The sequence below is a fragment of the Otolemur garnettii genome, unplaced genomic scaffold, assembly GCF_000181295.1.
Source record: "Otolemur garnettii isolate 467f Iridium unplaced genomic scaffold, OtoGar3 scaffold00116, whole genome shotgun sequence".
Taxonomy (NCBI): Eukaryota; Metazoa; Chordata; class Mammalia; order Primates; family Galagidae; genus Otolemur; species Otolemur garnettii.
In genome coordinates, this window is record NW_003852511.1 from 5,956,803 (window position 1) to 5,971,860 (window position 15,058).

Here is a 15,058-nt window from a genome sequence, read left to right on the forward strand (position 1 = left end):
TCTCACTCCATCACCCTGGGTAGAGTGCTGTGGCATCATCGTAGCTCACAGCAACCTCAAACTCTGGGGCTCAAGCAAGCCTCCTGCCTCAGTTTCCTGAATTTAAGCAGGTTGCCTGCTTAAAACTTTCCAGTGTCTTCCCATCATGCTTAGAATAAAATCTGCTCTTCTTCTTCTGGCTTAGTAGTATCTACACCACCTGGCCGCTCCTGACTTTTCAGCCTCTTGTCCTACCACCCTACTCCTTCTCCTTGCCCACCACACTCTAGCCACTCAGGCCTTCTTTCTGCTTCTTAACTGTGCATGCCTTTCCCACTCAGAAAAGCTTTTTTTTTTTTTTTTTTTTTTGTGAGACAGGGTCTTACTCTGTCTCATAGGTGGGAGTGCCATGGCATCATAGTTCACTCAACCTCAAACTCTTGAGCTCAAGCAGTCCTCCTGCCTCAGCCTCCCAAGTAGCTAGGACTAGAGGCCCATACCAGCTTGCCCAGCTAATTTTTCTATGTTTTGTAGAGACAGGGTCTTGCTTTGGCTCAGGCTAGTCACAAACTCCTAGACTCAAGTGATCCTCCCATCTTGGCCTCCCAGAGTGGTGTGAGCTGGAAGTCTTTGCTTTGTTGGAATGCTTCCCCTCTGATCTCTGCCGGGTGGACTTCTTTTATCATTCACATCTCATCTTAAAGGTCTGAATTATACTAATAATTCTCTAAAATTAGAGAAGGGACCATCTCTGACTCTCCCATCTAATCACTCTGTCATACCTGTTCTCCATTCTCTACACAGCACTTACTACTCTCCGATCTTTTTGTTGTATATTTATTAATGTGTACTGTGTTTGAATATATACTTTGTAAGTGTAGGGATTTTGTCTGTGTTGTTCACAGCTGAATCTTGTGTATCTATTAACAGATAGTGCTTCGCATGTTTAGTAGATGCTAAATTTATTATTCTTGAGCTAATGAATGAATGCACTCACACCACCTCCCCCTGTTCATCATTCTAAGACCTCCTTCCAGCCAAGCCTTCGGGGATCTCCCTCTCCTCTGACTTAGCATTTAACAGTAAGCACCAGATGCCTTATACTGGGACATGGGCTAGTATAATTAGGATGATTTCTTGGAATAATCTTTCTTTAGGTAAATTTTATTTTTATTTTATTCCAGATTTGGATCATCTTAGGGATATCAAATAACCACAAATCTCTCCCTATCTGCTTAGCAAGAGTGGGAATAATTGCACTTGTTTGGAACTTATCAAATGCTACAGTACCTTCACCCCTGAGGTATAGAAGGATCATAGAACTTTCTGGAGATATTTTTGACCCCAGATACAATTGAGTTAATGGCACAGTATTATGATTGGTCAGTGTGAGATCCCTCTCTTGTTTCAATTCATCTGGCATTTTCTTCTTTGTCTCTGATTCCTAGCCCCATTCTCGGGTGGCACCTATGGCTCAGTGGGTAGGGCACCGGCCCCATATACTGAGGGTGGCGGGTTCAAACCCAGTCCAGGCCAAACTGCAACAATAAAATAGCTGTGTGCTGTGGCGGGCACCTGTAGTTCCAGCTACTCAGGAGGCTGAGGCAAGAGAATCACCTAAGCCCAGTAGTTGGAGGTTGCTGTCAGCTACTTGACACCATGGCACTCTACTGAGGGCGATAAAGTGAGACTCTGTTTCTACAAAAAAAAAAAAAAAACAAAGAAACCGAGCCGCATTCTCCTTTCCTCTTCTAGACTTCCACTCTTGGAAGTGTTTATGTTCTTCTAATCTGTCTTCTGTGTGTTTAGACATATTTGTATCCTTGAAAAATTCAGCATTTTTTTTTTTCCCTTAGGAATTTCTCAATGTATTTTACATTCCCCATTAAGCCTTCGTGGAGAAATGGATAATCATATTCACATAACATTGAATGACCAAGGCTGGACACTCTGGGAGGCTGAGGCAGGCAGACTGCCTGAGCCCATGGGTTGGAGACCAGCCTGAGTTAGAGCAAGACCCTATTTGGTCTCTAAACATAGCTGGGCGTAGTGTTGGCACCTGTAGTCCCAGCTAGTTGGCTGGGCAAGAGAATCGCTTGAGCCCAAGAGTTTGAGGTTGCTGTGAACTGTGACACCAAGACATTCTATGCCAAGACATTCTTTGTGGTGACAAAGTGGGACTCTGTCTCAAACAAACAAAAAACATTGAATTACCTCTCATAGATCTAATGCAGAAACAACAGATCACATATTTTCACATAAACATTAAGGCTGAAAGTGTAGCATCAACAAATTTGAACTGTACCAACATTTGCTTTCAAACAATTTGAAATACTGTCAATATAAAGTACTTACATAGCATAATTATCATCAATGTTCTTTATACTTTGAAAAATACCATCAGATAAATTATCTGCTTTGCCTTTACATTGTTCTCCACATTTCCACAAGATATATATACTCTGGGTTATTGTAAATTATGAAAGTGTACTTGAGTTTTTACTTGTGTGAATTTCCTGACGTGCTGAGACTTTTATTTTGATTAAATACTTCTGCACATTTATTTCACTTGTAAAATTTTCTTTCTCTATAAACTCTCTGGTGATTTCCAAGTTGTAGATTTGGGATGAAACCCTTTTCACATATATAGGGTTTCTGTAATATAAACTCTGTGATATTGAGTAAAGTGTTAACTGTAGTAAAGGATTTAGTCCCAGTCCTCACATTCGTAGGGTTTCTCTTCATTATGAATTTCCTGATGTTGTCTAAGCCTTGAACACTGGGTAAAGGATATGCCGCTTTCTTCATATCTGCTTAATTTCTCTCCAGTAAAAATTCTCTCAGGTTGTTTAAGATTTGAAAAGTAAATAAAGGCTTTACCACATTCTTTACATTTGTATGGGTTTCTATACAGTATGGACTGATGTTTTCTAAAGCTTGCTGTGTAGGTAAAAAATTGGCCACATTCTTCACATTTGTAGGGCTTTTTTTTATTATGCATTTTCTGATGTTGCCTAAGCTATGAAGATTTGGTAAAAAATATGCCACATCCTTCACATTCGTATGGGTTCTGTAGTATGAATTATCTCATGTTTTCTAAGACGTGCAATCTGAGTAAAAGCTTTACCACATTGTTTATATTTGTAGGGTTTCTCTCCTGTATGAATTCTTTGATGTTTAATAAAGTTTGAACAGTAGATAAAGGCTTTGCCTCCTTCTTCACATTTGTATGGGTTTTCTCTAGTATGAATTGTCTCATGTGTTCTAAGATGCGTGAGATGAATAAAGGATATGCCACGTTCTTCACATTTGTAGGCTTTTTCTCTAGTATGAATGAATTTATGTGTTCTAAGATGTGCAAGCTGAGTAAAGACTTTGCCACATTCTTTACATTTGTAGAGTTTCTCTCCTGTATGAATTCTTTGATGGTGAATAAATTTTGAACGATAAAGGCTTTGCCACATTCTTCACATTTGTATGGTTTCTCTCTAGTATGAATTAACTCATGTGATCTAAGATACGCAATCTGAGTAAATCTTTACCACATTCTTTACATTTGTAGGGTTTCTCTCCAGCATGAATTCTTTGATGTTGAGTAAGGAGTGAATTAAGGTTAAAGATTTTGCCACATTCTTTACATTTGTAGAGGCCTTCCCCAGGATGGTTTATATTGCGTATTCCTAGATTGGATGACTGAATAAAGACTTTCTCACATTTATGTTATATTATGTCTGCATGATTTTTCTCCAATATGAATTTCCTGATTTTGAGACTGATTCCCTGACTGGAAAAAAGCTTCAACCTGTGTATTACATTTGTGGGAAAACTCTTGACTACAGATATCCTCATGGCTAATAAGCCTTAAACATTGGTGACAGACTTTCTCACATTTTTCACATTTGTACTGGATCTCTGGATATTGAGCTTTCTGATATTTTCTAGAGCATGAGATGGGGTTTACGAATTTTTCAGGTTTATTGCATTGATAATTTCTCATGCCAACATCAACATCTTGGTAACTATTTAGGGTAAAGCTCTGGATAGAATACATCAAAGTTTTATTGAATATGTAATGTTTCTTCCAATTGTTTATTCCCCAATATTGATTAAGCAGTGGTAACTGGGTAAACACCTTGCCGTACTGATCACTGATCACATTTGTACATTTTGGCATCTGATGATAATATTTGTTGGTGGAAGGATAATAAAGTTTTAATGAAGGACTCATCAAATCGATCACATTTAGAAATATCCTCTTCACTTTAAGTCTCTGGTATTCAGAAATATTTGACTGAATATGTAATCTGATCTCATATCCAAAGTCTTAGGTATCTCTGGGGCTTTTGAAAAACTGGTTATTGCTTCCCTTACTATGGAGTGCTTTTCTCCTCCATGAAACGGACCCACTTCCAAAGCTCTTTGGAAGTGCTCTAAACTTTCTCTTTGTACTTCCTAAATCAAATCTCTCTTCTTTATCCCACAAAGTCCAGGTGTCTGGAGATCTCTGACATCACATCCCTATACAAATTCTGCTGAACAGTGCCCAGGTATTCCGTTTCTCTGGAGAAAATTCTGTGGCCACATCCCTGAATGTTAACAGTTCCGTTTCCTGCCTTCCGTTTTGTCCCATCATTATGGGACAGATCTTGCAGTACCTGTGAGTCATGGGGTGACAGGGACCTAGAAGAGACACTGGGGCCTTCCCTAGGAAAGTGGGAGCAGTGAACATGGACTCACTTTGGCGCCTGGAAGCCAAAATTCAGCCTTTTGTGCATGTGTTTAGTTGGTCTCTAGGACCTGTGTAGAAAAATAAAAGTGGTATATGGATTTAGAGAATTATCATTATTACCTCTAATTACTTGGGTATCCACAAAACCACATAACTTAACAGCTAGAATCATTTGGAAATCACTGGCTCCACATCCCTCCTTATTTGAGAAGGTGACTGAGTCCAGAGGTTTCCTTTTAAATGATTCCTTTCCAGGAAATGGTCAACATTCACTGAGAACCTGGACTGGGCCAGACTAAGCCTGCAGACATGCTGGAGGACTTAGAGGGGAAAGGCAGACTTCCGGAGGAGACCTCCTGTGTCTTGGTCACTACTGGGCACTGGGTTCCCAAAAGACTTGCAGATGATTTGATTTGGGGGTACATCCCACAGCTTCTCCCCCAGTCCTCTCCCTTTCATCCTATTTTCCCAGTTCCCACAGTTCTCTTCAGAACCAGAGGTGCTGATGGAACCCAGCACACTGCGCAGTCCCCTGCCCAGCCCGCCTCTGCTCTTTCCTATCCTCTTGGCAGGTGTCTCTTCTCTTTGTGGGCCACTCCGGGTGTCCTGCTTGAGCACAGAATCCTCACCTGACTGTATCTTTGTGTTTCCAGATTGGAGCCTCTCTCTTCGCCAGTAACATTGGCAGCGGCCACTTTGTGGGGCTGGCTGGGACGGGGGCAGCTTCTGGCATCGCCACTGGGGCCTTCGAATGGAATGTGAGTAACACCAGAGCCACCATGCCCTGGAGCTGGAAGGAGCCTTAGCAGTCAGCCTGTTTAGTCTTTGCTTCTAGGAGCACCAGATGTTAGCGAGCCTCACAGGCCACCCCAGGGTGCAGATAGAGGAAGGGCATAGCTTTGGGAGCCCAAGGGCCCTGTTCCCCTTCCTCTGATAAGATACCAATAGTATTTCTTCTCTTTCCTCTTGATGTTAAAAAGCCAAAGCACCGGCTCGGCACTTGTGGCTCAAGTGGCTAAGGCGCCAGCCACATACATCTAAGGTGGTGGGTTCGAATCCAGCCTGGGCCCGCCAAACAACAATGACGGCTGCAATCAAAAAGTAGCTGGGTGTTGTGGTGGGCGCCTGTAGTCCCAGCTACTTGGGAGGCAGAGGCAGGAGATTTTCTTGAGCCCAGGAGTTGGAGGTTGCTGTGAGCTGTGATGCCACGTCACTCTACCCAGGGGGACAGCTTGAGGCTACGTCTCAAAAAAAAAAAAGCCAAATCTTCTTCTTCGTTCAATGTAAACATTTCACATTGTATATCAAAGCAGTTCACTGAACCCCATAAATGCATCAATGTATAAAGTTATGATTTAATAAATAATAATTAAAAAGAAAATAAAAGCAAGTTTAAGCAATTATAAAAAAAAAAAGCCAAGGTCCCCAGTCCCTTCTACCCACCAGATTACCATGATGATGATGGCAATGTTGATGGTGGCTCCCCTAATAGTATTTTGCACTTTATAAATCAGGCAAGAGACAAAGGAGAACTCGGTGTTCTGGCTGGGGCCAGGCTGTGATGTTGGTGGACAGGCTCCCGGCTTCCCTCCACTGTTGCCCAACTGCTGTTCCATAGGCGGGCCAGGCAGTGAGGTCTCCTCCTCCAGTTCCAAGGGCTCCCTAGGGAGTGTCCTCAGAGCCCCAAAGAAACATGCTGAGTAGTTTTTCTGAAGCGACTGGGGGCCCTTCCAGCAGCTGGGATGCACTAAGGTTCCTCCTGGTCTGACTCCACCTCTTGCTTTGGTTTCAGGCTCTGTTTTTAGTGGTCGTGCTGGGCTGGATATTTGTGCCCATCTACATCAAGGCTGGGGTAAGTATCTGCTGTGTTATTCCATTTCCTGCTGACAAATGTATCTGTGAGTTTGGTCCTCCTGGGGGCAGAGGAGACTTATGGGATAAATGGCAGAGAAAACCTGTTGGGTCGGTTTTCTCTCCCAGGTAATGAAGTTCCTGGCTGCACACAGGGGCTTTAAACAGATCCACTGGGCCTGAGTCTGATTGATCTTTTCAGTTCTCGATCATGACTCTGCCCTCTAGGAAGCTTCCCTGAGCAAACTTACTCCGTTCAGACGCCTTTAGGGCATCACAACCACTTACCCTGGGTGTGCACTGGTGCTGCCCCGCAGGCATTTGCTCTTATGTATAACTGTCTCTAGCCTCAGCCTTAGAGGAGAAGCAGCTTGGGAAAAAGAGCTGTATTTCCCTGTCATTTAACCACATCTGCAAGCTCTTGTTTGCTGAGTGTGCAGCTACTACTCATCTATTAAACGCATGCTTGTCTCCTGACTGCGCCTCTCTGAAATTACACACAGGGCAGCTTTAGTATCACCTGTTTAGTGAGATCCATGTATAGTGGGCACCTACCACAGATAAGTCTGTAAGTCTATACATTAGGAGCTATAAGCAATTTGGGACAACAGCGCAGACTCTGCTGGAGTCTCACAGATTTCTGGGGACATGTGTCTGGTCCCAGGCGACAATAGGCTCAAGGTTGACAGCAAGATAAAAAGAGTGGTTATAATTTGAAGAAGGGAACTGGGAGATCGGTTGGGCAGGCCTGTAGCCATAATCCTTGGCACTGCCGGTATGCAGAGGGTGGTGGAGGCATATCCAGCCGGGCCAATTATTGGGTGCTCTGGAAGGATGCCATTGGAATGATGTCTTGCTTGCAGACGGTTCTCAGAATAGGAATACATGTGAGAAGAGTCATCTCTCAGCATCTCAATCAATCTCAGAGGGTATTGGTCCCAGGATCCCCCCAGGATACCAAAATTCACAGATGCATAATTCTTTTTATAAAATGGTATAATATTTCCATATCGCCTGTGAACATCCTCATGTATGCTTTAAATCATCTTTGGATTACTTATGACACCCAATACTATGTTATTGCTCTGTAACTACTTTTTTTTTCTTTTTCTTTTTTTTTTTTTTTTTTTACCATTTTTTGGAAAATTTGTATTCTTTTTATTTTTTATCGTGGTATCTTTATTTTATTTATTTATTTGTTTTTGAGACAGAGTCTCAATATGTCATCTTCTGCAGAGTGCCGTGGCGTCACAGCTCACAGCAACCTCAAATTCTTGGGCTTAAGTGATTCTCTTGCCTCAGCCTCCCAGTAGATGGGACTCTAGGTGCCTGCCACAATGCCTGGCTATTTTTTGTTGTAGTTGTCATTGTTGTTTAGCATGTCGGTGCCGGGTCTGAACCTGCCAGCCTCAGTGTATGTGGCTGGCACCACAACCACTGTGCTACGGGCACTGGGCCAGGTATTGTTATTTTTTATTGTTTTTTCCCAAGTATTTTCAATCTTCAGGTACAGAACCCACAGATAAGGAGGGTTGACTGTATACACACACACACACACACACACACACACACGGGCACACAGGAGGGCTATCTGGAAAGTATCCAGCCATGTAATGTTAAAAAATAGAGACATTTATTATATTAGCAATGGCTGGATACATATACACACACATACACATATACAGGATGTCCATAAAGTTTGTGTGCAGCTACAGTGTAAAACTATTTTAAATTGCACATGAGTTTTATGGATGACCTGTATAATATTCTTTCCTTCTGGATACACACACACACACACACACACACACATATAATATGCCCTCCTCTAGGGCAAGGAACTACCTCCTTAGTTATGCCCAGTCATATATTCATTTAACAACTCCTGTTTACTGGGCACCTTCTATGTGCTGAGATAACAATGAGAGTGTCTGTGGGATGAAAATGAGCTAACAGCAGGAGATAAGGGCCCTTTAGCCACCTTGCAAACTTCTCTGCCCAGGGAGGGTTCTGAATCCTTGACCGCCCTTCTGTAGCTCTCACATCAGGCTGGCCCACCGCTCTGCCTGCTCTGGGCCCTCTGGTCACTGTGGCTGCTGGTGACCTTGCTTATATCCCGTGCAGGTGGTGACGATGCCGGAGTACCTTCGGAAGAGGTTTGGAGGCAAGCGGATTCAGGTCTACCTTTCTGTTCTGTCCCTGCTGCTCTACATTTTCACCAAGATCTCGGTGAGTCCACTGACTGCCCTGGGGGCTGGGCCCTGGTCTTCTTGGAGGCTGCCCACACTCCCTCTCCAGCTGCCCACCAAGAAGCAGCTCTGTGTGTTTCTATTCAGTTGGTCCTTTAAGCCTTCTTCCTCTGTGAGGTAAAGTCCCATTTCACTCAGTAAGAAGCTGATGGAATTCCACAAAACTTCTTGTTCTCCACTGTGGTACAGGGTGAAAAAGTAAACAGGTTCAAGAAGGTTCAGAGAAAGCTGTTTGTAATAGAAGATAAAAAGGGAGTTAGGCATAGAACTTCCATATGCTCCAGCAACCCCACTTCCTGTATAGCCAAAGGAATTGAAATTATCCAAAGGAGTAAAAATCAGTACCTTGAATAACTGTACCTGCTGTTCCCTGTGGCACTGGTCCTAACAGCCAAGATAGGGAATCAGGGTAAGTGTCCGTCAGCCGGTGAATGGATAAGGTGTACACACACAACGGGACACCATTCATCCTTTAAAAAAGAAGGAAATCCTGTCATTTGACACCACTGAGAAACCCGGGGGACACTGTGTTAAGCGACATAAGCCAGGCTCAGAAAGACAAATATCGCAGGATCTCATTTCTCTGTGGAATCAAAAAATGGTGAATTCACAGAAGCAGAGAGTAGAATGGTGGTTATGGGGTAGGGGGCTGGAGGCTGGTGGGGGGTTGGGGAGAGGTTGGTGTAAAGGTACAAAGTTTCATTTAGGAGAATAAGTTCAAGAGGTCTATGGTACATCATGGTGATTACCGCCACTGACAATGCATTGTCATGTTGAAAATGGCTAAAGTAGGTTTTACGTATTTTCACCACAAAATGATACCAATGTGAGGTAATGCATGTGTTTGTTAACTAGCCTGATTGAGCTATCCCACAGTGTATACATATTTAAAGAGAATCATGTTGTACACAATAAGACATACACTTTTTATTTGTCAATTATAAAGAAGGGGGAGTTAGTCATACCCAAGGACTGACCCCAACCTTAGAGGCAGGCATGGGTCTTTGTGCCCTGCTAGGGTCAAAATCTGACTTCATGGGGTATGTCTGCTGCACTTAAACATGGGTGGTCACTGCCGACCCCGGAAGGGCCCACTGCGATTCTGTGATTCTGTTGTATGGACAGAGAAATGAAATCTCTGGAGATGGAAAGTACTTCTCAGAACCTGAACCAGGAGTAGAACCCAAGCCTCTGATTCTTAGTTCATCATCCTTTTCCACGCAGAAGGGCTCTTGTATTGGCTTGGAAGCCACTCCTTGCTAACCCTCTGGGGGATTTTTACTCTCTCTGGACCCGTCCAATGGGGCTGCTCCCCTACCATTTAGCCCACCTGAAACTGTAGGCCCCAGAGATTTCTCAAGGATTGGCAGGCCATCTGGGTGCCTTGAAAGCTGGGCAGAGCTCTTGGCTGACCCACTGGACTACTGTATTTCTTCTTTTTTTTTTTTTGAGACAGAGTCTCACTATGTTGCCCTCAGTAGCGTGCTATGGTGTCACAGCTCATGACAACTTCAAATTGTTGGGCTGAAGCTATTCTCTTGTCTCTGCCTCCCAAGTAGCTGGGATGATAGGTACCCGCCACAATGACCAGCTATTTTTTTGTTGTAGTTGTCATTGTTGTTTGACAGGCCCAGGCCAGGTTCGAACCCCCCAGCCCCGTGTATGCGGCTGGTGCCACGGCCGGCGCCCTAGCCACTGAGCGACAGTCGCTGAGCCATATTCCTTCTTTATTTCACTTTTTCTTCTTTGAAAGTGTTCGAGTCACTTCTTCTTGATGGCAAACAAAGCAAAACCCTCTGGAAACCACTGAAGTTCTGAGATTCTTTTGACATCCCAAAAATGGTAGAAAGAGAAAAGTTGGCTTAATAGATTTTGGTTGTTTTTGTTTTTTGTCCCCAGGGTGATTGTTGGTTTCTTTTTTTTTGAGACAGAGTCTTACTACGTTGCCCTTGGTAGAGTGCTGTGGCGTCACAGCTCACAGCAACCTCAAACTCTTAGGCTTAAGTGATTCTCTTGCCTCAGACTCCCGAGTAGCTGGAACTCCAAGATCATGAAAATATAGCCCATGCCCAGCTATATTTTGGTTACAGTTGTCATTGTTGTTTAGCAGGCCTGGGCCAGGCTTGAACTGCCAGCCTCAGTATATGTGGCCAGTGCCCTACTCACCGAGCTATGGATGCTGAGTCAGAATGCACCTTTGACTTTTAAAACAGCAACCACTGTGCTATTATCAACTCTAATAAAATTTATATTAATGTTTTAATTTAGGTAATTTAATGCCTGGTCCATAGGCACATTTTCATCATTATCTCAAAAATGTTTTCTAGCAGTTTAGATCGGGATCCAAATGAAGTCTACAAATTTGTAGACTTGCATTTGGTTGTTCCTTCTTAAAGGAACTTTGTATGTACAAGTCTTCAACCTATCACAATTGTTTTTCCCTCTTACTTTCTTCCTGCCGTGGTCTTCATAAACAAACTTTTTTTTTCAATTGGGTTGTTTGTCTTTTTGTTGTTCAGTTGTAAAATTTCTTTTTATACTCTAGATACTAGACTCTTTCTTTTTTTTTTTTTTTTTTGAGACAGAATCTTACTCTACCCTTGGTAGAGTGCTGTGGTGTCACAGCTCACAGCAACCTCCAGCTGTTGGGCTTAGGCAATTCTCTTGCCTCAGTCTCCCGAGTAGCTGGGACTATAGGTGCCTGCCACAATGCCTGGCTATTTTTTGTTGTTGTTGTTGTTGTTACAGTTTGGCGGGGGTGGGGTTCGAACCCACCACCCTTGGTATATGGGGCGGGTGCCCTACTCACTGAGCCACAGGTACCTCCTATCAAGTATGTCTTTTAACTTCCTTAACAGTGTCCTTTGAGGCATAAAGGTTTTAAATCTTGATGAAGTTTAACTGATCTATTTTGTCTTTTCTTGCTCATTGTTTTGATGTCATTTGTAGGAATTCATTGCCAATTCCAAGATCATGAAAATGCATCCCTCTGTGTTTCTTTTTAGAGTTTTATAGTTTAGGGCTTAGATCTATTTTGAGTTAATTTTTGTGTATGGTGTGAGGTGTGAGGTATGAGGTGTGAGGTAGGGGTCCAACTTCATTCTTTTGTACGTGGATATCTGGTTTACCCAGCATCATTTGTTGAAGAGATTATTGTTTCCCTGTTGAATGGTCTAGCATGTAAGTTTTTCATAACTCCATGAAAGCATGCTTTCATCAATGAGGCTGATAGGGATTTGGAGTTGGGGCCAACACTCAGCAGTAGAGCTTCCAGCTTGTGCAGACTCCTGACTGGCACTGCTCCTGCCCTGGATGGTGCTTTTATGCTTTCTGCACTAATGTCATGGTTCTACCTCTTTTGCTTTTTTGTCTTCTCCTTCAGGATTAGTTTTTAATTGCAAATGAAAAGGTTCAACTCTTCTGTCTTGTTTTGTTAGACTAGTGTGCAGAGCCTGGGCTGAGAAATGCTGGGAAGGTTGGAGAAATCAGACCTTGGCTTCCCGAGGGAGGGGAGGGAAGGTAGGAGGGGTGGGGCAGTCACACTGGAAGTAGAGGCGGCTGGTGAGGGAGCTGCTCCTGGTTCAGCTTGGGAGGGGGGTACATGTCTAATGTGCACGTGGAGGCAAATGTTTGGGAGGGCTCCCCTTTCTCCCAGCAAGCATTTTCCAAGTCCACAGTTCAAGCTGGTGAAAGTCTGTTGACTTCGGTTGCTATGGAAAGAGCACTCTTTGCCCTTGGAGCTGGTGTAGGGGTGGTCATATAAATACACTAAGTGCCCAACCTCTCTCCCTGCCTTCCCTGTCACCCCACCTATTTCTCAGGTTACTGATTAAACCTCCTTGTACTTGGCAGCCCCCAGGGAGCCAAGGAACAGACTTCTTTTTTTTTTTTTGGCTGGGGTTGGGTTTGAACCCACCACCTCCGGCATATGGGGCCTGTGCCCTACTCCTTTGAGGCACAGGCGCCACCCGGAACAGACTTCTTTACCTCAGAGACTGATAGGCCACATCCCAGAACACTTTTTCTAAATTCTGCTTTTGGATTATATGTGAGTGTAGACTGTTCTCTCTCTGTGTGATTTCTGGGACTCGGTGCTGGAGACCCTGATCAATGTTGTACTTGTTCCACTTGCTGATCCAGTCCAGCGAGCCCCTGACAAAGGCACAGGCAGGACAACCGTGGCCCTTTATGTAGCACCTGTCTCTTCATTACGTAACACCCTCTCCAGTTCTCTTGCCAGTACTACATGGATGGAGGTATTTTACTTTATTTTCCACTTTGTGGAAGAGAAAATGGAGTCTCAGAGACGTTAAGTTATTTGCCTCAAATCACACAGCTAGTACATGGCAAAGCCAGGATTGGAACCCGAGTCTCTCCAGTCCTAACGTCTGTGTCCTCCTCACAGTTCTGCGCCATGTTTGGATAGGATGAAGGCCGAGAATGACAGAAGGGGGTAGGTCGTCTGGTCCTATGTCTTATACTCTCCCATTTTGTAGCTGGGGAAACAAGGCCCAGAAAGGGGAAGGGACTCTGTGGGGCTCAATGGGAGCTAGAAACTAATGAGAAGTAGGTTTTCTGACACTGAATCCAAACCTTCTGACATTGTGTCCCTTGTGCCTTCTAAATCTTTTCATTCCACCCATACAGGGTAGGTTAAAATTCTAGATCCTATAAAAAATTAAGAGAGCCAGTTTAAGTTAACCTCACAACATAAATGAGTTGCTAAGAGTAGGATTTGAGAGGGAAGAGGACATCAGCTGCAGCACGTTGTGTGTACAAAGGGTCTGAAGGAGGGATGTGCAGGCAGAGGGGAGGACGGGCAGGAGTGCAGACAGGCAGAGCTCTGTCTTTGCAGATTTGTCTGTCTTCAGATCCACCAGGGGTCATAGAACATGGAATTTTTACATTCTATTCTATTCTATTTTTTTTTTTTTTTCAGACAGAGTCTCACTCTGTTATCCTAAGCTAGAGGGCCTTGGCCTCATAGCTCACAGCAACTTCAAACTCTTGAGCTCCAGCAATGCTCCTGCCTCAGCTTCTCAAGTAGCTGGGACTATAGGCACCTGCCACCACACCCAACTAGTTTTTCTACGTTTTGGTAGAGACAGGGTCTCACTCTTGCTCAGGCTGGTCTGGAACTCCTGAGCTCAAGCAATTTACCCACCTCAGCTTTGGCTCTCTTGAGTGCTGGGATTATAGGGTGAGCCACTGCACCTGACCAGAGCATGACATTTTTTTTTTTTTAGACAGAGTCCCACTATGTCACCCTTAATAGAGTGCTGTGGCATCACAGCTCACAGCAACCTCAAACTCCTGGGCGTAAGTGATTCTCTTGCCTTAGCCTCCCGAGTAGCTGGGACTACAGGTAGCTGCCACAATGCCTAGCTATTTTTTGGTTGCAGTTGTCATTGTTTAGCAGGCCTGGGCTGGGCTCCAACCTGCCAGCTTCAATGTTTGTGGCTGGCACCCTACTCAATGAGCTATGGGTGCTGAGCCCAGAGCATGAAATTTTTAAGAGAATTATAGTGATATGAATTATACTGGATAGGAGTTCTATCAAGATATGCAGGAGTGCAGGACTCATGGACAGAAGAACTGTTAGTTAACAAAGTACAGCACACAGACCCAGACTAATCAATTTTACTGTGTGTGTGAGGGTATGTGATGTGATATGATGGGTGAGGAGAGAGGAAGGATGGCTTGTAAAATCTACGTCCAGACGGGGAATAATCAGGGACCTGCCACAGAGACTTGGGAAGGACGTAGGGACCTAGTGGGTGTGTATTTGATAGGAGAAAACGAGCAGAGAGCGTTGCAGATAGATATGGGTGACAGTGGCACAGAGCCTTGTGTGGTCATGTCCTTTTGGGCTCTGAGACCCAGAATTTATTGTCACCTCACAATCTCCTGGATTTTATTGGCTCCCTGGAGCAAATTGCCTTTATCAAGCTCTGAGAAGCATTTTGCTGTGTGATGTTTCCGGGTGGCCTGAATCTTATTCCAATGTGTGTAATCACTTGAGATAAAACCTCAGATTTTTCTGAATTACACATGATGGCCGAATGTCCTTATCTCCATTTGTATGTCCTGGGGCTGTTATCACAGATGACTCCTGTAATAAACTTTACAGCAGCTGCACTGTCATCCCTCTTGGATCCTTGGGTAAAAAACAAAAGCTCTGGCTCGGCGCCTATGGCTCAACTGGCTGGGGCGCCAGCCATGTGCACCTAGGGTGGCGGGTTCGAATCCCCAG

The 15,058-nt window shown here is 44.0% G+C and overlaps 1 protein-coding gene across 1 annotated transcript in view; it reads left to right on the forward strand.

Moving 5' to 3' along the window:
* The window catches only part of SLC5A1 (solute carrier family 5 member 1), a 76,092-nt gene that overhangs the window by 32,178 nt on the left and 28,856 nt on the right, over positions 1–15,058 (forward strand). Inside the window, exons 3-5 of the mRNA XM_003797454.1 lie at positions 5,362–5,466; positions 6,501–6,560; positions 8,681–8,785. Coding sequence (XP_003797502.1) covers positions 5,362–5,466; positions 6,501–6,560; positions 8,681–8,785 — 270 coding nt within the window. The remainder of the gene's footprint in view (positions 1–5,361; positions 5,467–6,500; positions 6,561–8,680; positions 8,786–15,058) is intronic.